General features: G+C 35.3%; 1 protein-coding gene across 8 annotated transcripts in view; it reads left to right on the top strand.

Annotated features, from left to right (window-relative positions):
• LOC126815557 (uncharacterized) overlaps positions 1-20,109 on the top strand; it is a 51,508-nt gene that overhangs the window by 14,060 nt on the left and 17,339 nt on the right. For 3 of the 8 annotated variants that reach the window (XM_050541264.2, XM_050541260.2, XM_050541262.2), the window contains exons 8-12: positions 7,813-7,844; positions 10,600-10,753; positions 12,826-12,876; positions 15,955-16,086; positions 19,575-19,628. In XM_050541264.2, the coding sequence (XP_050397221.2) occupies positions 7,813-7,844; positions 10,600-10,753; positions 12,826-12,876; positions 15,955-16,086; positions 19,575-19,628 (423 nt within the window). Of the gene's footprint in view, positions 1-7,812; positions 7,845-10,599; positions 10,754-10,830; positions 11,052-12,825; positions 12,877-13,818; positions 14,228-15,954; positions 16,087-19,574; positions 19,629-20,109 lie in introns of those variants that run through there. The other 5 variants (XM_050541261.2, XM_050541266.2, XR_008787458.1 and 2 more) reach the window with 5 other exon arrangements.

The raw sequence follows: 20,109 nt of genomic DNA, 5'->3' as shown, positions 1-20,109 counted from the left end.
ATTATTAATGTAGATTTAGATTATTAATATGTAGATTTAGATTATTAATATGTAGATTTAGATTATTAATGTAGATTTAGATTATTAATGTAGTTTTAGAAGCCCAAGTTAGTGCTTATTAGAGTACATTATAGATAAGCTTTTTAAAGATGCATTATCCTTTTCAGTGTGGGAGTATATTGTTTTCACCCCTATCTGTCCATCCATAATTCTTTTTAAGTCTAGGATTTTGAGAGGTTTTTTTATAAACTTTGTGAGATTGTTTGGTTAGTCACAAGAAGCAACCCTACAAAATTCACAGGTTTAGCTAAGTTACTGTCCCAAACCTTGTAAACAGGCTACGTACAGACGAGAGTTTTTGAAAAAAAAGTATTCAGATTGATTTTCATGACATCCGGATGAATTATATGGAGTCATTGCCCTTGTGACCAAAATTTTTGTAAGCACTCAGTGATTTCTGAAAAGTGGTTATTGCTTTTTTTAGATTACGTCAATAATGCCACTCTTGCTTCCATTAAAAAAGCTGCTGATGGGTGTATATTAATTGCTTTACAATGCTATGTTTGTATAATGTCTATTCCAAATAAATCTATTTATTGTCACAGAAAGATTAACAAAAAGTAAAGTATCAATCTATAATTTGTTAAGTGTGCATTGCCATACAGATATGGCAAAAACAGCAAATAATAAGTCCAAAATACTTAATTTTAAGTGATTAAAAATATGATTAGTTCTGAGAAACTAATTATCTGAAGCTACGAAATATGTATTAATGTTAATAATTAAGTGTGCACAATACAAAGCACAGCGCACAGAAATCACATAATTACTGTCAGGACACCCAAAAGTAAAAATTGTCTCCAGTTTTGTCATCTCCAGTAATTGCCATTGCAAATTATGGAGAACAAATATCTGAAAAAATGTTTCTGTGGGTAAATTTTGGCAAACATTCTAAACAAAAGTTCATCCTCCTGGTAAATCTGGAGGAACAATATCAAAATTTATAGCAAATCAACTCCTTTGCAAATTATGGAGAACCATTATTTTAAAAGAATACATCTCTGAGGTAAATCTGGACGAGTAATTACAAGTTGATACTATATGATCTCCAGGTCTCCAATATGCATTACGGTTTTAACGAAAACTCAAATCTTCTCTAATGCACATTATAGAGGCCTTTACAAAATATCAAGCTCAAGGTAATTTTTTGAATAAAAACATATCAATTCATCTCCAATGCAAAATTTTGGTGGATTGAAACAGAATTCCAGGAAGAAACTACATGTAAATACTAAAGTATAACCCATTTCTATCTGTAATACAATCAAATTAAAAACATTCAATTTCTGAGTTGTTTATTTCACTATCGATAATAATAGTAAGGCTGTTTCACAGGCTGTTGATAGGTATAGAAAAAGGGCTCACACTGGCTTTCAATTTTTTTTCCTCCAAAATGGATGATAATTTTCATGTACAAAAATGTTTAATTTTTTTTTTCGCCAACTGGAATATTTTATCTGCCAAAAATGTGTGATAAAAAAAAAGCAACATGTAACATTTTTATTTCTCAGGCAGGCCTATTAAAAATAATTACCAATATAATTACAATATACAAACAACTTAAAACATTCGTCTTTATACTATACATAAGCCCAGTTTTGAGTCAATTTACTAAGATCATATTTTGGGGGGGAGACTTTAGTCTATTTGCACACCGTATTGCACAATATATTTTCAGTATTTATGCGTCGAATCTCATCCAAGGACAGCTAATTTTCTATAAATTTATGTTTTGCGTGTAAAATAGTCTTGTTGTTATTTTCATGTACCGTAAAGGTATCAGAATCTGAATCCCCGATAGAATGACATAAATTTCAATTTTATCGTCCCCTGCATTTCGAAGAATCGTCTGTCTGTCTGTCTGTCCGTCACACTTTTTGGGACACAATAACTTCCCTTCTAATTGAACTAGAATGTCCAAACTTGGTGTAGGTGTTTATTAGGTCAATGCCTTGATAGAGTTCGAAGATGAGCATTTTCAGCTTTAGGTAAGCAGAGATATTCAATTTGATTGGTTGATGCTTTGGGATACGATAACTTGAGTTCTAATTAAGTGAGAGTGATGAAATTTGGTGTATAGTTTCAATACATCGATACCTTGACTAAGTTTGATAATGAGGATTTTCTGCTTAGGGTAAGCAGAGCAATAAGCAATTTAATGGGTTGAGACTTTGGAACACAATAACTCTCCTTAAAATTGAGGTAGAATGTTCAACTTGGTGTAGGTATTGATGGGTAAATGCCTTGATGGAGTTCAAAGATGAACATTTTCTGCTTAGGGTAAGCAGAGATAAGCAATTTCATTGGTTGATGCTTTGGGACACGATAACTTTGGTTCTAATTAAGTGAGAGTGATGAAACTTGGTGTATAGTTTTATCACATCAATACCTTGACTAAGGTTGATTATGAGAGCATTTTCAGCTCAAGGTAAGCAAAGCGATAAGCAATTTGATTGGTCGAGACTTTGGAGCTTGACAACTCTGTTACTAATTGAGTGATATATGTGAAACTTTGTGTACAGTTTTATTACATCAATACTTCAACAAGGTTCGATGCTAAGTATTTTCTGCTTAGCCAAGTATAGACTTTAATCTGATTGGTCGAGACTTTGAAACACAATAACTCTCCTTCTAATTGAGGTAGAATGTTCAAAATTGGTGTAGGCATCTATTACGTGAATGTCTTGACATAGTTCGTTCATGCGCAGTTTCCACTAAGGCTAAGCAGAGATAAGCAATTTGATTGGTTGAGACTTTGGAACACAATAACTTTGGTTCTAATCTGTTTAATAACCAATTTTGTTGCAATGATAAACTATTTATACCTTCCGATTCTGGGAAGGATAATTAAATGATTAGTCTCCTATATCCATGCCAGTTGAGGACATATGGAGATTGAAACTGAAACTTAAAGGCATTTTATTCAATAATATTCATGTTGGTTAGATCTATTTGATAAGGTCAACTTCAAGTTTAGTCAAAGGTCACGAGATGTAAACAGGGCTAGAACTGATCCCAACCTTAACCCTCACCCTGGACATAGCCGCAATGCTTACCCTAACCCTAAGCTACAATCTGGCCAACACAACAATCATGTGTCGTAGCGACCTTGACGAAAATTGAGCTGGCCTTAACAAATAGTTTTAGCCTATTTAAGTTCTTTAGTTTATTTCCTGTTGACATTTGAGATGTGTTGCAATTGTTAATTTGTTCCGTTTGAAATAATTAAAAAACCATCAGAAAAAACAAAATTTAATTCAGTACTGATCTATATAGCTACCAACTGTTTCAGATAGATTTTAAAGTAGGCCTCTACAGAAAATTTTTTAACATTAACAGAGGTTACTGCCTAATTGCAAAGTAAGGTACAAATGATGGGCAGAACATGATAGAATTATTTGTTAGTCTTTTGCTAGATTGTTAGACTATGATTTGTGACTGATTGAAAATGACTCGTACACAGATGAAAATATTTATTACTTGTATATGGATGGTTTATAAAGGATCGAAGTAGACTTAAGGGGATAGGGCAGTATTATCTTCCCAGTTCCTGTGACATGTTTCCAAGTATAGCCCCGTCATATTATACAACAAAGCTGAATTACACTATTGTTTAAGGCAGAAAGTCATGTTATTGTAGTCATAACATCGCCGGATGGTTTATACCTTAGCAATATCTGGTTTATGAAAATGCATGGCTGAACACTTACAACCCAAGAACTAGAAGTAGGATCTTATGGTCTTTTAAATCAAATCTGTATATCCGCCCAACCCTTGTATTGAAGCAGCATGTCTTGACCATATTAAAAAGGCATCCGTCCAAATGCCTACAGTTATAGGGATTTAATGTTTGTAACTTCCGATATTTAAAGGCGCAACATTAATTCATTTTGCATTTGGAACGGACAGCCACAAGTACCCACAAGATTTATTCTGTCGAAATCAGCAATTTTCGATCATCTAAGATAAAGATATACATATATTTTTCTATGATTGGAAACAAGGATATACTGGTTTCACGGTTAGCCTGATTGTACAATTCACTATGGCCTCATATGGCATCTTAAATAGTCTTCATACTTTCACAATTGCAATCAAATTTGAATAATATGATCAGCATATTGAAAATCCAAGCATAATCTAATATAACTGTCAATTTACATCAATTTTTTAACACCAGTAAATACTGGTAAGCTGTAATATGTATAAAATTCTGATAATATCTAGTATAAGGATATATGAAGTTGTGAAAACATAATTTTCTGATTACTGGTTAAAAAATATGTGGGAGCCACAGTGTCTCGGTGAGTAAAACGCTGGCTCGCTAACATGGCGGTCCCATGTTTGATCCCAGGGTTGGCAGAGAAAGTTCATCAGGATTTTGCTGCATGGTTCACCTTGGTGCAGATCAGAAAAATGAAATGAAATGAAATGTGGTTTAACGTCCTACTGTTCTGCTCCAACTGGGTTAATGAAGACAGGCATACGTCATACAATGTGCCAAATGGAAGATTTTAATTATAAAGGGAGTAGAAGCTTCTTTATAAAAGTATTTGGAATTGGGCTAAGGATCATTCAAATAAAGACATTGTTAAAAATCAGGGAGATCAGAGTTCAACTAGTAAATTAGGCATAGATCTTCTTTTCTGATAGATCAACATTATAGCGGCAATACTATATACCGGAAAACACCATTTTATACTGAATACCGGAAAACACCGGAAAAACACTAAATACCGGAAAACATCCTAAATACCGGAAAACACCTTTAATAGGTAACCCGGAGCCTGGTCCTCTCTGTGCGGTTTTGGACCAAGTGAGCGCCGATGAAGGAAGGTCAAGGTCATTACGATGTTCGTTTTACAAATACTCCCGTAAAAAGGCAAAACCTAGTAACTCACTTTTTTCATATTTTGAGAAAACAAAGGAAAACGTAATGAATGAATATTAAACCCCAGCTCATCCATTGATTTGACTATAGAGTTACTAGGTTTTACTGTGGTATACTAGGCAAATGAAGGAAGTTGCTAGGTTGTGTCATGGGTGTAATTGCTTACAAAATCAAAAGATTGGAATATCTAGTACAACAGGAAGCACATACCCTAGTAACTACAAATTTGGTCTTAACTCAATTTTGATAAAAAAAAAAGTGAGTTACTAGGTTTTGCCTTTTTACGGGAGAATAGCCCCCCCCCCCCCCCTCAAAAAAAAAAAAAAATTCCAATTTTTTTTTCTCCAAAATTTTTTTGACAAAAAAAATTTTCTGGCACAAAAAAAAAAAAATTGAATTTTTCCGAAAAATTGGTTTTACAAAATACATTCCGTAGAAAATAATTTTACAGAGAAAAATACTGGAAAAAAAAAATTGAATTTTTTTTTGAGAGAAATTTGGGAGAAGAAATTGTTAAAAAAAAATCTGAAAAGAAATTTGTCTTTGACCGTAGGCGATCGCTCGCTTGTATGTTAATGAACTTATTTCATCAGCGCTCACCTGGTCCAAAACCACACACGAGGACCAAACTCCGCATTACTAAATAGCTACCGGAAAACTTAGAAGAGTAAACTGTGCCCGAGATTTTTTTTAGAGAGCGCGCCGCGCCGCTCCGGGAGGGATCATCGTCAGGGTGGAATTGTCCAGTCACGTGAAGAACATAGATCTTCCGTTCCTCAACCCATATTATTTCCACAGTCATTGTCATTAATCACAAATTACGGGATGATATACGAAAATGCAGGTTTACTTTGAAATAGTGAAAATGATACTTTTCCATCTACAATCTTCAGATCAAAGGATGCAAGTTCTTACACAGTGCAGCATAATTTGTGCAACAGAAGACATCTCGAATATCGATTGTCAGAAAAAACATTTTCTCGGGGACATTTTTTTTCCGAATACGCATTCGGTGTAAGTCTTCAGCCACCAGGAAGTGGTTAACGTAGTAATGTTTTATTACGATAGTAGTACATAAAACAAATTGGTTGCCTGAGGTCCTCTGGGGGAAAGTAGCCTCATCGGCTAGCGTCCTCTATTTCACAAACAAAAACAACAATTGCTGCCTTGAAAATTTATCGATCAACCCTTTTCACAGACGTCCAGCTTACCACTTCCCGTCAATGCAGTAAGATAGAATATGTAGTTTTCTCATGGACAATTGGGCGAAAGTTGGGGTTTTCTCAAGGGAAACTGGTCAACGAGTTGGGGAAAAAAGCTCGAAAAGTAATCTAGAAAAAAATCCTGTGTGTGGCCCTCGGAATATGAGGGAATATGTTGAATATTATTATGGTTCAAGTGATTATATTTGACCCTGGAATGAAAGTAAGCTCAGAAACAAGTAGATTTTTAGCCCTTCCAACGGGATGGATAGCTCTTGGAAAGGATAGCCACTTTTCAGATTACAGCCTGTCCGAGAATTGCGTGGCATCCATTTCGTTTGGTGATTAGGTCACATAGCGGTTAAACCTGGAACTTCAACTCAAACTATTCAGAGATTTATTAACTCGCTTTTGATGATACTTGCTGTTTTATGATGCGATTTTTTGTTACCTAGGGAGGAGTTGGCCTAATCGTGCCTTCCACTAATTCGTACAACCCTGATGCCATCTTTACTAGTAAGAATCAGGAGACCGGCGCAACCGGCATATAACGGGGCCCTCAGCCTCAGAGGGCTGTGTTTAATCTACTGAAATACTGAAATCTACTGAAATTTACTGAAAACTACTGAAATTTACTGAAAACTAAAATTAAAGTACAAAATAAAATATGGTCAATGATGGAGGTAGACTGGTTGCGTCTTTTAAAACATTCAAAACATAATAGGCATCAACAAAATTTTGGAGAAAAAAAATCGGAATTTTTTTTTTGGGGGGGGGGGGCTATTTGTAAAACGAACATTGTAATTACCTTCCTTCATCAGCGCTCACTTGGTCCAAAACCGCACACAGAGGACCAGGCTCCGGGTTACCTATTTAGGGTGTTTTCCAGTATTTAGTGTTTTTCCGGTGTTTTCCGGTATTCAGTATAAAATGGTGTTTTCCGGTTGTTTTCCGGTGTTTTCCGATTGTTTTCCGGTGTTTTCCGGTATATAGTATGGCCCCATTATAGGATTTTCTATCAATCATTACTTCATCAGGGGCAGATCCAGAGAGGGGTGGGGGGTGCTCAGCTAACATAAAAATTTGTAAAACACTTTTAATGTGGATAGGGTCACGGTCGTGTGTGTTTTATCATATGGTTGGATGCAAGATAATGATATAGGCATATGTGATATCACAATGAATGCTTTGCATCATTGAAACTGAATCACAATGTCATCCTATTAATTCATAATAAAAATTGACATCAAACAGGGTGTTGGATTTCTCTCTTAAAAAAGCTCAGTGTCTATATGTATATAAAATGATGATAGAGACCATGTATTTCTCAAAAATTTTCAAGACCCAGAGATACATTGTCTAAGGCAAACACCTCCTGCAAAAATTCCTGGATCCACCCTGTTCATTATTTCTACATACAAGACACACTTCTGTTGAATACAATTATTATTCATTACTAAGATTCACCAGTTTTTATCATGCAATGGATAGCTTAGTTGAGAAATCACTTCATATTGTGAATCCTAGTTGAAACATCGATCCATATAGTGAATCCTAGTTGAAACTTCGCCCCGTAATAAATAGTAAATTGTATATTCCATAGAATTGTGTATTTGAATTCAATTACTAAATGTCATTGAAACAATTCATTATTTCTAGATGTCCATCAGGATATGCCACCATCAATAAATGTGAGTTTAATAATACAGCATTTTCCCGCTTTTAAGTTTATCCGATATGTCTTTAATCACTTGTGGCCTGCAGTATATAATAATATGAGCACCAATGGTAAATGTGTTGATAAAAGTGCATGCAATAATGTATAAATTTCCATATATTCATCAACCCTATCAATAGTAGTAAAATACACATAGCTAACAAGTATATATGCCAATATATTTGGGGTAAAACTGCCAATATCTGTGGGCTTGTTCATATTTAAACTGCACCCTTCGGAAAGCATGCATATTATGTAAGATAAATCTTTTGTACATGTATTCAAAGATTCTTCCTCCAACTACTTGGGATGGTATTTGTGAATTCTATTAAAACATTTTGTCTGGAGGCATTCTTCTTTGTGCGACATTTTTCAGGCATCGATTATAATTTGTGAATGCAGCTGCAACAGTCTGATTGGATGGTTGGAATTCAGGTCGGCATAGAGTGGGATTTCGGTTACAAAACCACTAGGGAACTTTGCTTAACTCACGGGCTAGAGAAGCAGAAAAACACATTTTCGGTAGTTAAATTTTCAAAATTTTCTCCGGGAGGGCGAGGCTATCATACCACGCGACGATTGATAGGGTTTGTTGGGGGTTAAGGTCAGCCACCAAAGGTAGGCTATATTTGACCACATTGAAGTTGCTGTATTCACAGACTGAAATAGAAGGAAAACGCATTTGCAGCATTTAAATTTTCAAAAATTTCTCACAACGGTCTCATCTGCATGGACTGTAAACGTTTGATTTGTTGATTGGAATTCGAGTCAGTCATCTTAATTAGGCTATATTAGACCACTTTGAAGTTGCTGTATATTCAGTGGCTGGAATAGCAGGAAAATGCATTTGCGGCCGTCTTATTTTCCAAAATTTTCGTGTTGGGGGGAGGGGGGGTCCTACAGGATAAGCTCCTGTAGCAGAAGATCGGCGTTGCCGTCTGCAACATAAAAATTATTCAGGCATTTTGGATTCTGCCCCCCCTAACTGTAATCTAGCATGTACGCCTATGAATTCTACCCAACATAATAATCTGTGATCTTTGCCAGTGGTTCAATCAGACTCCCTTTGATATTTCAACTCGAACTCTTTCTTTCTTAATCATGCTGAAACCTTTCGTAGGTCTTAAATATCTTCTTGTTTGCAAATCATTAGAATAGTATAATAAGTCATTGCCTTGCTATGTTGGTTGAAAATGAGAGAGAAAAACAGTGGCGTGCAGAGAGAGGGGTATCCAATCAAACAATGAAATTAAAGTTTCATTTTTTTAAATTTAAAATTATTGCTGTTAACTTTGGTATACAAGCTGCCATAATCAATTGGAATAAAAAATTTATTGTTCCCCCACCAGTTAAAGAAAGCAGGGGACTATTAAAATGGGTCGGTCCATCTGTCTGTCACACCTTCGGGGACACAATAACTCTCCTAATGTTCAAACTTAGTGTAGGTGTTTATTTGGTGAATGCCTAGATGGAGTTCGAAGATAAAAATTTTCGGCTTAGGCTAAGCAGAGATATGCAATTTTATTGCTTTGGACATGGTAACTTTGGTTCTAATTAAGTGATGAAACTTGGTGCATAGTTTCATTATATCAATGCCTTGACTAAGTTCGATTATGAGCATTTGCTGCTCAGGGTAAGCAGAGCAATAAGTAATTTGATTGGTTGAGACTTTGGATCTTGATAACTTTGATTGTAATTGAATGGTGAAACGTTGTGTATTTTTATACGCCCACATTTTCATGTGGACGTATATTGCCGTCTAGTCCGTGCGTCTGTGCATCCATGGGTCCGTGTGTCCGTTCACATTTGTTTGTGGACACTCTACAATCTGATTGGTCAAGACTTTCGAAGACAATAGCTCTCTTTCTAATTGAGGTAGGACGTTCAAACTTCGTGTAGGTGTTTATTAGGTGAATGCCTAGACAGTGTTCAATTATGCATATTTTCCACTAATTTGATTGGTTGAGACTTTGGAACTTGTGGATCTAATTGGATGCGAGTGATGAAACTCAGAGTATAAATTCATTAAACCAACACCTTGACTAAGTTTGATGAGAATTTTCTGTTTAGGCTAAATAGTGATAAGCAATTTGATTGGTCAAGACTTTTAAAAAATAACAACACTGATTTTAATTGCGGTAGAATGTTTAAACTTGCTGTAGATGTTCATTAGGTGAATTTCTTGACTGATTTCAATGATTAACATTTTCTGCTAAAGCTATACACAGCTAAGAAATTTCATTGGTCAATGCTTTGGGACAAGATAACTTTGATTCTAACTGATGGAGCGTGATCAACCATGACTGAGTTCAATCGCAAACATTTTCTGCTCAGACTAAGATTCCATAATCAGTTTGATTGCTTGATACTTATCAAAAAGATAAATGTGGAGTTATTTAGTATATGTTTCATCTATTTATTTTGGATATCGGCGGGGGACATCAACCTCACTGTTGGCTTGTTCTAGATTTTTACAGATTTAAAATGTCTTCCTTTCCCACCTTTCTGAGTACTAGGCACTATACTTGAGTCTTGGGGGCATACAATTAAAGGAGGTATCACCAAACCTCTGTACATCACTGGAGAGTTTTCTAGGTTGTACCTCAATTAAAAAGTTGAAAATTAAGAAATTCTTTAAATATGATTACTTTTCACCTGAAATTATTAATTGTTGAAAAACATAATCTCAATTATTTTTGCTGTGTTCATTAACTAAAATTGTTTGACAGGAAGGCCACTACAACGTTCATGAAGAAAATAATGATACAGCAGAAAATCTTCCTGGGAGTGGTAACTTTTCATTATCATCATTAAAAGTGGCACTTTTAGAATTCCAAGCAAATCGTGGCAAGTCGCCATCACGGGCAGACACTACAGATGAAGGTGTGATAATCATGATGTCATTTTTTATTTTGATGTTTGATGTTTTTTGTCCATACATAAGTGTCTATTTTTTGTAGATTTGGGTAATTAGCGATTAGCAGGTCTAGAAATTCACAGGCATATCACAGACCCCAACCTAAGAATCATTGATGATGGCTTGAAAAATATTTGCAAAAATAAAATTTGAAACCATTAATACAAACCATTTACTTATGCCTATATTTAATCAAATAATTCTATTTATTTTTATATGCCCCATTTTAATGTGTAGACCAGGGCCCTAACAAGCTTCCACAGGGCAAAAGTTTTAGTGACGTCCCCACTCCCCCCCACCCAATTTGCATACTGTAACTGCCTTGTTCGGTGCCTGTGCTCAGTTGATATTTTATGATTTTAAAATACAATTTTTATACTTTTAGCACTTTATCCAAATAACTATTTATTAAGTGAACTTATATGTAACAATTTTATGTTTATTTCCCCTTCGACTCTCCATTGGATAAAAAAAAATCATAATTGGAAAAATCATAATTCTACCCTCGCTATTTGCTGAAATATGAATTGGTGTACATAGACTTAAGGGAAGTGAAGGTCTGTGATTTGCTATCTTAGCCTCCAAGGAGGCTAGTCCATAAATATTTGAATATTCCTGGTATGCATTTAGATAATTTGCCGCCCCTTAAGAAGTGTCAGTACCTTTCTGACATTCAAAATAGGTTGTTTATCTTATTGTAAAGAAGAAACCTATTAATTTGAATGTTTTCCATTTGGTAAGTTACTACGCTTAATTTCCAAATCTACAAAAGATATATGCTGGAGGCACCTTTATTATAAGCTGATCTCCATTCTCTAAAATCTACAAGAACAATTGCAGAATGCTGCAGAAATGAAACTGACGCGATTAATAGTAATTCTAGAGACATAATATTATTAGTTTTACTGTGAAAGAGAATATGGTTAGGACTAATATGAGAAAGAATTTGATTAGTTCAGATGATTGAGTGTATAAACAAAAGTTTTATGCAATTTTCTATAATTCACACAGTCATGTAGAAAATCATATCTGATACTCTCATTTTGTGAATAATTCGGACTCTGAAGATTTCTCCTTTTAAGGATTTTTTTCTTTAATTCGGTAGCACAACGTTTCATTCCTGCAACCTATTCAGACTCTACACAAACCCTGGTTCAGACTTACTTAACAACTGTTCAGATTCGATAATAACATTGAGACATATATTTGTGGATGCCGTAATGTCGAGAGTACAAAATGTTACTGTATCAAAATGTTTTGTAATGTTTAATTCTTCATACACGTCGAAAAAATTCACCTTATTATTATAGATGACTTTGAAGTCATTGATTGTCATTCATTTTTCAAACATCTAGTTCTTAATTAGACATTTATTCACATGACAAGCCATATAATCAGCTAACTAGGCCATCAGATGGTCATGATTTTTAATGGATTGAAGTATGATTGCCATTTAATAATTTAAAATAAAAATAGATAATCAAGATTTTGTTTATTATCATAACAATGGTAGCTATGAAAATCAAAATCAAAACTTCACTCAGAATAATGTAATTTGACTAAAAATATCAATATATTTCTTCTTCATTATCTATTTTTAAACATTATATGGAGAACTGTTCAGCTCTTTATCTAAATCTTACATAATGCATCTTTATGAAAGCAATACCAAGATATCAATGGTGGATAATCTCTAGGCTTGTATTCAATTGAAATAAAAAGGGATCCATCAAAAGAATTTATCCAACACTTATCGGCGGCACTGACTTGTTCACATTGAATGCATAGGATGAAGAATGTTGCGAGATTCAAATTTCACAATAAAAATCCATCAAACTACCATCAGCAGCTTTAAATTAGATAGCTCAACCATTTAGTAAACTGATGTCAGTGATTACCTGCAACTAATTTCGGTAGGCATATGATCGTTTTAAAAAAAGAGCCAAGATATGAAATTTATTTAAAATAAATATTCATAATTTAAATTGTACACTAAGAAGAAAACAGCCTAAATGATTTCTTTTTATTTTTGATCCAGATACAAATGCTGATGATGATTATTTAGATCCGGTACAAAAAGTTAAGCTGGGTAGGGATTTTTTGTTATAGAAAATATAGGCATGACCACATTCTACATTCCCTTGTTCTGAAGAGGATAAGATTAGCCATTTCTTATTTTAGTGAATTATAATTATATCTGTAAAGTTGCTTTAATTTTAAGGAACACAAGCAGGTAGGTGTAGGTCAATATTATTTGCTACTATCAATTTTGTCGCTAGTTTTCAAATCTGTGAAAATTAAATCCGTTTCAATTAATTAGTTGTTGAGAGAAAACATCAGAAACCCATTTTGGAAATAAGGTGACTCGAATAAATGTGAATATCATGTTCAAATTTTGTTTTGTATTTAGCTTTAGACATTGCTTTGATTTAGTCCCCTCTTGTTGATCTGCCAATCATGTGCAGAGCAAGGGACATGTAGAAAGAAGAGTATTATATGAAATGGAGGAATAGGGTAATGCCATATATTTGATTTTTATAAATAACATGGTTCACACTATAATTATTATTAGGAAATTTAGAACTAAAAGCATGTTTAGGTAAAAAGTATGATCATGTAGAAAGCATGTATCTGTATATCTGACTTGCTCTCAATAAAAGGAGTATCATATATATATATATGGTCCCAAAAATCCAAATACAACTGAGCATGGATTTAAACTTTTTTTTTCAAAAAAAATCTTTAAATTGGTATGTATCATGAGACCTATGCAATTATCTCAAGATGTTAACATAAATATTTAGCTTTGATATTATTGTAGAAAAATGCTACAAACCTAAAATTAGTACAAGAATTATTTTCAATTTGAACTCATTTGATACAGACAAATTTCTCGTCAAAGTTGATTGTCATTTGTTCCGTCTAATTTTTCTTATGAACACTCTACCTACTGGAAGTCTTATTATATTTTTTTCAGGGTCAGCGAATGTGTTTGCTGATTTATCTTTCCGTTTTTATTTTAATTTTTAAGGCTTGGTAGTGCAATACAGGACAAGTTCTTTATGTGGACGTATATTCAGTCCGTCATCAAGCATTAGTTTTCTGTCTTTGGATTGTTTTCAAGTGTGCAGGGATTGTTCATTTAATCATAACGAAGAATCCTATTAAGATTCAAATTTTTTCGATTTGAAAATGCAGAGCTAATATCAAGATTGGTGAGGTTGTTCTTTAGGGTGTATGGCAGAAACAAATAAAGATTTCAGATGGTAAATTCTGGATGTGTTTTGTACAGAGCAGAGTTCTCAACAGAATTTTTTCAATTTGTGAAATGAAATCCAAAATTGTTTAATCTTAAATTTTAATGAGCTATTTTCATCTTCTCATTTTTACTTTTAAAACTTTTTATTAGTGCAGAATTCAAAATAAATTGTTTGAAATTTGTTATGTGGGGATTTGTTCAGTTGACATTGTTGTTGGTGAGTGCCTGACAAGATGCTGTTTATGTTTCAAGCCATATAGGAAGGTGCCTGTGACACGTGTAACATTTTGCTAGAGCTGCGCACATATTGTCAAGAAGCAAAAAATGAAATGGTGTTTTACGTCCTACTTTTCTGCACCGACTGGGCTAATGAAGACAGGCATACGGCCATACGCTATGCAGAAAATTTTGTCCATACAGCTGTGCTACAGTTTACTCTTGTATCGAATTCCAACTGTCAAGGGTTCTTTTACGTGCATGCCAATGTGTACACAGAACCTCAGTTTTTGATATCATCAGAATGACTAGACAGCTAAAAAATCCTAAGGAACTTTCTTGGCCAACACAAGGAGCGAACCTGAGACATCCAAGATAGCGAACCAGCATCTTACTCACTGACATAGGCGTACGAGCCAGGGGGGCAGGAGGGGGCAGCTGCCTCCCTAACTTTCGGGCAAGCTGACTTTTCGGGCAGACTGGTAAAGTGAAAAAAAATCTACTTGGCAAAATAAAGTGCCCAAAATCTAATAAAACACTAATTTTACGGGCTGGAATAGCAGGAAAACGCATTTGCGGCTGTCAAATATTCCAAAATTTTCTTGGGGGGTCCATACAAGGTCAGTTCCACTTTTTCACCTCTCGAAGAAAACTGGCACCGCTGTCTGTAAACCCGAAATTTTTTCAGGCATTTTTAGTTTTGCTTCCCTTACTGTTATCAAGCCCTAATATAACACTAATTTTACTTTTCTTTTAATTGAATACCACGAATTTGTACTGAGTTGACTATGGATTAAAACATATTGTCTGGAGCCACTCTAATTTGCACGACATTTTTCGGGCATCGATTATTATTTGTGAATGCAGCTGCAACAGTCTGATTTGATGGTTGGGATTCAGGGTGGGATTTTGGTTACAAAACCATTGGATACTTTTGGAGTTTACACGAGCTAGAATAGCAGTAAGCGCATTTGCGGTGGTATAACCCCGAACTCAGCGACGATTGATTGGTCGTTTGGAACTCCGGTCAGCCAGGTAGGCTATATTGGACCAAATTGAAGATGCTGTATTCACAGGCTGGAATAGCAGGAAAACGCGTTTGCGGCAGTTAAAATTTCAAAATTTTCTCCCAACGGTCCCGTTTTCGTGGACTGTAAACGATTGATTGGAATTCGAGTCAGCCACCTTAATAAGACTATATTAGACCACTTTGAAGTTACTTTGTTCACGTGCTGAAATAGCAGGAAAATGTGTTTGCAGCCGTCAAATATTCCAAAATTTTCTTTTGATGGGGTTGAGGAGGGGGGGTGAGGATTGGGGGTGGGGGGCAAGGTAAGCTCCGCTCTCTTCGCCTATCAAGGAAGACTGGCGCTCTCTGTAAACCCGAAATTTTTTCGGGCATTTCGGGTTCTGCCCCCCTAACTGTCATCGGGTCTGTACGCCTATGCTCACTGAGCCACCACCACTTGTCAAGAAGCAGTAAGCTAATACTTGGTCAAACTTTTAGCTTATTTATTATATGCCAAATAGATTCTCCTTATTTCTCTGGTACAATTAATAGTTTTGTCATTTGGTTCGTTCATTCTTTTTTCGTTTTAGAAACGGTTGATGTTACTTTGAAAATTATGTTTTCATCATTATGAAATTAAGTTGATTAATACATATTTAGTGTGGCATACAATTCCATTCCAGAACCCACAGAGGGACCAACAAAACCACCAGGTAGACGACAGCCACCTAAAATACCAGAACCAGAAGATAGATCATCACGGCCTAAAGCAAAAACACCATTACTTCCTGGTCAGGGACCCTTGCCACCACCCAGTAAGTTGCAAACATATATGCAAATTTCTCATTCCTTTTTTATATACCTACATTATATGTCGACGTACATTCTCTCACCTGTATCTCTTGTCCGTCATCCATCTTAGGTTTCTTGAATGGTTCATTTGGCCAGAAGGAATCATGAATTGTCACATGTTCTAACTCAGTTTTGTAACATGGATGGGAAATCTTCCTTTGTTCTTTTTGTTGAATAAGCGGATTCTTTTCCCTCTAGTAGATTGGGTGGAGCTTAACCATGCAATAACTAGACATGTTCAATGTTGTTGCACACTTTTGCTGGTTTACACTAGTTTTAGAAGAAATCATATAGAGAAGTGGGGGTGGGTTTTCTGTGCAGTAACAATAAGCATGTTGAACAGTTGTCAATGTTACAAGTCATTTATAGCACGCTTCATTCGTTAACAGGTTTAACCCCTTGGCCTTCGGCCGTGCAATAAATATAACTTAAGTACGTATATTTCAATAAACCTTTTGATGGATGAATAGTTATCACAGAATAAATTAGCCATTTTGAAAATATCACTCCTGATCTAGAAACTAGCCTTGTATTTGGTATCATTCTGAAGTAATACTTAGTAAAACGAGAATTAAATCAAATGTGCCCATATTATTATTGATAATGGGGGATACATACACAGCCTATACTACATTCAGGGTGATTCTTATAGACTGTGTACAATGAAAGAACAACATTTAACTCATGGTTGAATTCTGTACTCTTCATACTTCATATATATTCATTTACATACAGGCACATGATAACTACGATATAACACTCTAAGGACAATGGTTCGTAAGGAGAGATAGGCACAGTACACAATATCCAAGAATCAATTTATCAGTAGATTTGTGACTGACCATTCCTCCTCTCATGGCCCTTGGTGGCACAAGGTCTCACTTAGTGATTCCCTCACTACGCCTTGCTGAGTAACTTAATATGTTGTTGTTGTACTTAATGTTTAAGTCCACTTCCACCGAAGGTGACATCGCAGACAGGTTGTCTTATTTTCATTATACGCCCACATTTTCATGTGAATATACTATAATTAACAGAATACAATATAAAAAAAAAACATTGTTTTATCCAAGTTAGTATTTTTACTAACAAAATGTTAGATAAAACGATGGTTTTTATACGCCCACATTTTCATGTGGACGTATTATGCCGTCGCCCCTGTCCGTCCGTCCGTCCGTCCACAATTGTTTGTGGACTCTCTACAGGTCACAATTCTTATCCAATTTCGACGAAACTTGAAATATAGGTTTATCCCCAAAAGATCTCGGCTGCTTTCGATATTGGCACGTATCGGATCGAAACTTCATGGATTATCACGTTTTTAGCTTGTGGACCCTATAGAGGTCACAATTTTTATCCGATTTTGTTGAAACTTGAAATGTAAGTTTATAACCCAAAGATCTCAATTCCTTTCGATATTTGCGCATATCGGACAGTAACTTCCTGAATTATGGCCCCTGATTGTACGAAAAATCACGTTTTTAGCTTGTGGACCCTATAGAAGTCATAATTTTTAATTTTTTTATTCGATTTAAAAAAAACGTTCTATTATATCACCGTTACACCCTAAGGATGACTGTGTTCAAATTTCGTGAAAATCGGCCCAAAATTGACAGACAAAATGGCCGCCATTCGTTCCCAAATAGCGTAAGAATATGGTATATCAAGGTTGTGGACCCTATAGGGGTCACAATTTTTATCCGATTTTGTTGAAACTTGAAATGTAAGTTTATAACCCAAAGATCTTGGTTCCTTTCGATATTCGTGCATATCGGACCGTAATTTCCTGAATTATGGCCCCTGATTGTAAGAAAAATCACGTTTTTAGCTTGTGGACCCTATAGAGTTTATAATTTTTATCCGATTTAAAAAACCGTATTATTATATCACCGTTACACCCTAGGGACGACTGAAACTGAATTTCGTGAAAATCGGCCCAAAATTGACAGACAAAATGGCCGCCATTCGTTCCCAAATAGCGTAAGAATATGGTATATCAAGGTTGTGGACCCTATAGGGGTCACAATTTTTATCCGATTTTGTTGAAACTTGAAATGTAAGTTTATAACCCAAAGATCTTGGTTCCTTTCGATATTCGTGCATATCGGACTGTAACTTCCTGAATTATGACCCCTGATTGTACGAAAAATCACGTTTTTAGCTTGTGGACCCTATAGAAGTCATAATTTTTATCCGATTTAAAAAAATTATTATATTTAACCATTACACCCTAGGGACAACTGAATTTGAATTTCGTGAAAAGCGGCCCAAAATTGACAGACAAAATGGCCGCCGTTCGTTCTCAAATAGCGTAAGAAAATGGTATATCAAGGTTGTGGACCCTATAGAAGTCACAATTGTTATCCGATTTTGTTGAAACTTGAAATGTAAGTCTATAACCCAAAGATCTCGGTTCCTGTCGATATTCGCGCATATCGGACCGTAATTTCCTGAATTATGGCCCCTGATTGTACGAAAAATCACGTTTTTAGCTTGTGGACCCTATAGAGTTTATAATTTTTATCCGATTTAAAAAACCGTATTATTATATCACCGTTACACCCTAGGGACGACTGAAACTGACTTTCGTGAAAATCGGCCCAAAATTGACAGACAAAATGGCTACCGTTCGTTCAGTTCCTTTCGATATATGCGCATATCGAATTGTAATTTCCTGAATTATGGCCCTTGATTCTAGGAAAAATCACTTTCTTGTTAGCTTGTTCTCTATCCATCTCTCGAAAATGTGGGCGTATCCTGCCTGGCAGCCGCTGGTTTGATATTGTATTATATTATTTATTGCACATCAACTTAACTGAATATCAAATGCACCATTTTGACTTTTAGTCAAAATTGATCCCATCAAACCGTCTGTAATTGGTTTGCATTACCTGCTTCTAAATTCTATTGATTGGAAGTTTCTCACATTTTGATGTGGATGTATTATGACGTTGCTCCTGTCTGTCCGTCCGTTCGGACGTCCGTACACAATTTGTGGACACTCTACAGGTCACAATTTTTATCCGATTTTGACGAAACTTGAAATATAGATCTATCTCCCAAAAATTTTGGTTCCTTGGGATATTGGCATGTATCGGACAATAACTTCATGGATTCTGGCCCCTGATTTTTTTAGAAAAATCATGTTTTTAGCTTGGGGACACTCTAGAGGTCACAATTTTCATCTATTTCGATGAAACTAGAAATGCATGTTTATAACCCAATGATCTTGGTTTTTGTCGATATTTGTGCATATCGGATAGTAACTTCCTGAATTATGACCCCTGATTGTGTGGAAAATCACATTTTTAGCTTGTGGTCCCTCTAGAGGTCGCAATTATTATCCGATTTAAAAAACGTTCGATTATCTTGAATGATGGAAACAAACTACAGTAGTTTGTGGTATGATATTATGAATTTGCCAAACATTTTATTTCCTTTCTTTCCGCAGATACTGGTAAAAACAAAGGAGCGCGCAAAACAAAAGGTCCAAGTACACCAAAAAGTAAGGACATTTTACAATGTATGTTAGAATTATTGCACAAACTCACATGGGTAATTGGATCAATTGTACCAAGGGCTAGTTTGAGAAATCATGTGAGGCACCAGTAAATTCAGTTTCAGAAGAAAGTGTGTTATGAAGTTGTAGCCACAACTCATTGGTAAACCTTCTGCTGAATTTATATGTGACTCAATCCTTCACCACTGAAAAAGGAAAACCAGGCTGAAAAATCCTCAGTAACTTTTTCACCCAACACCCAGATAAAACATGGGACATCCAGGTCAGTGAGCCAGTACTATAGTCGGCAAGCCACTGTAAGCATGCATTATGGTTCTGTAATATAATTTCTGTAAATGGACAACCAGTCATTGAAAATTTACTTGAGAAGTTGGAATACATTGAAATGTTGCACAATGTTTGGGTCTCTGATTGAGCTACACCACCCACATATGCTTAATAAGCAAATCTTATTTTCTCCATGACA

Source organism: Patella vulgata, chromosome 3 (genome assembly GCF_932274485.2).
Source record: "Patella vulgata chromosome 3, xgPatVulg1.2, whole genome shotgun sequence".
NCBI classification, from domain to species: Eukaryota; Metazoa; Mollusca; class Gastropoda; family Patellidae; genus Patella; species Patella vulgata.
Note: the sequence above shows the minus strand (reverse complement) of the source record. Positions and strands in the feature narration are given on the sequence as shown.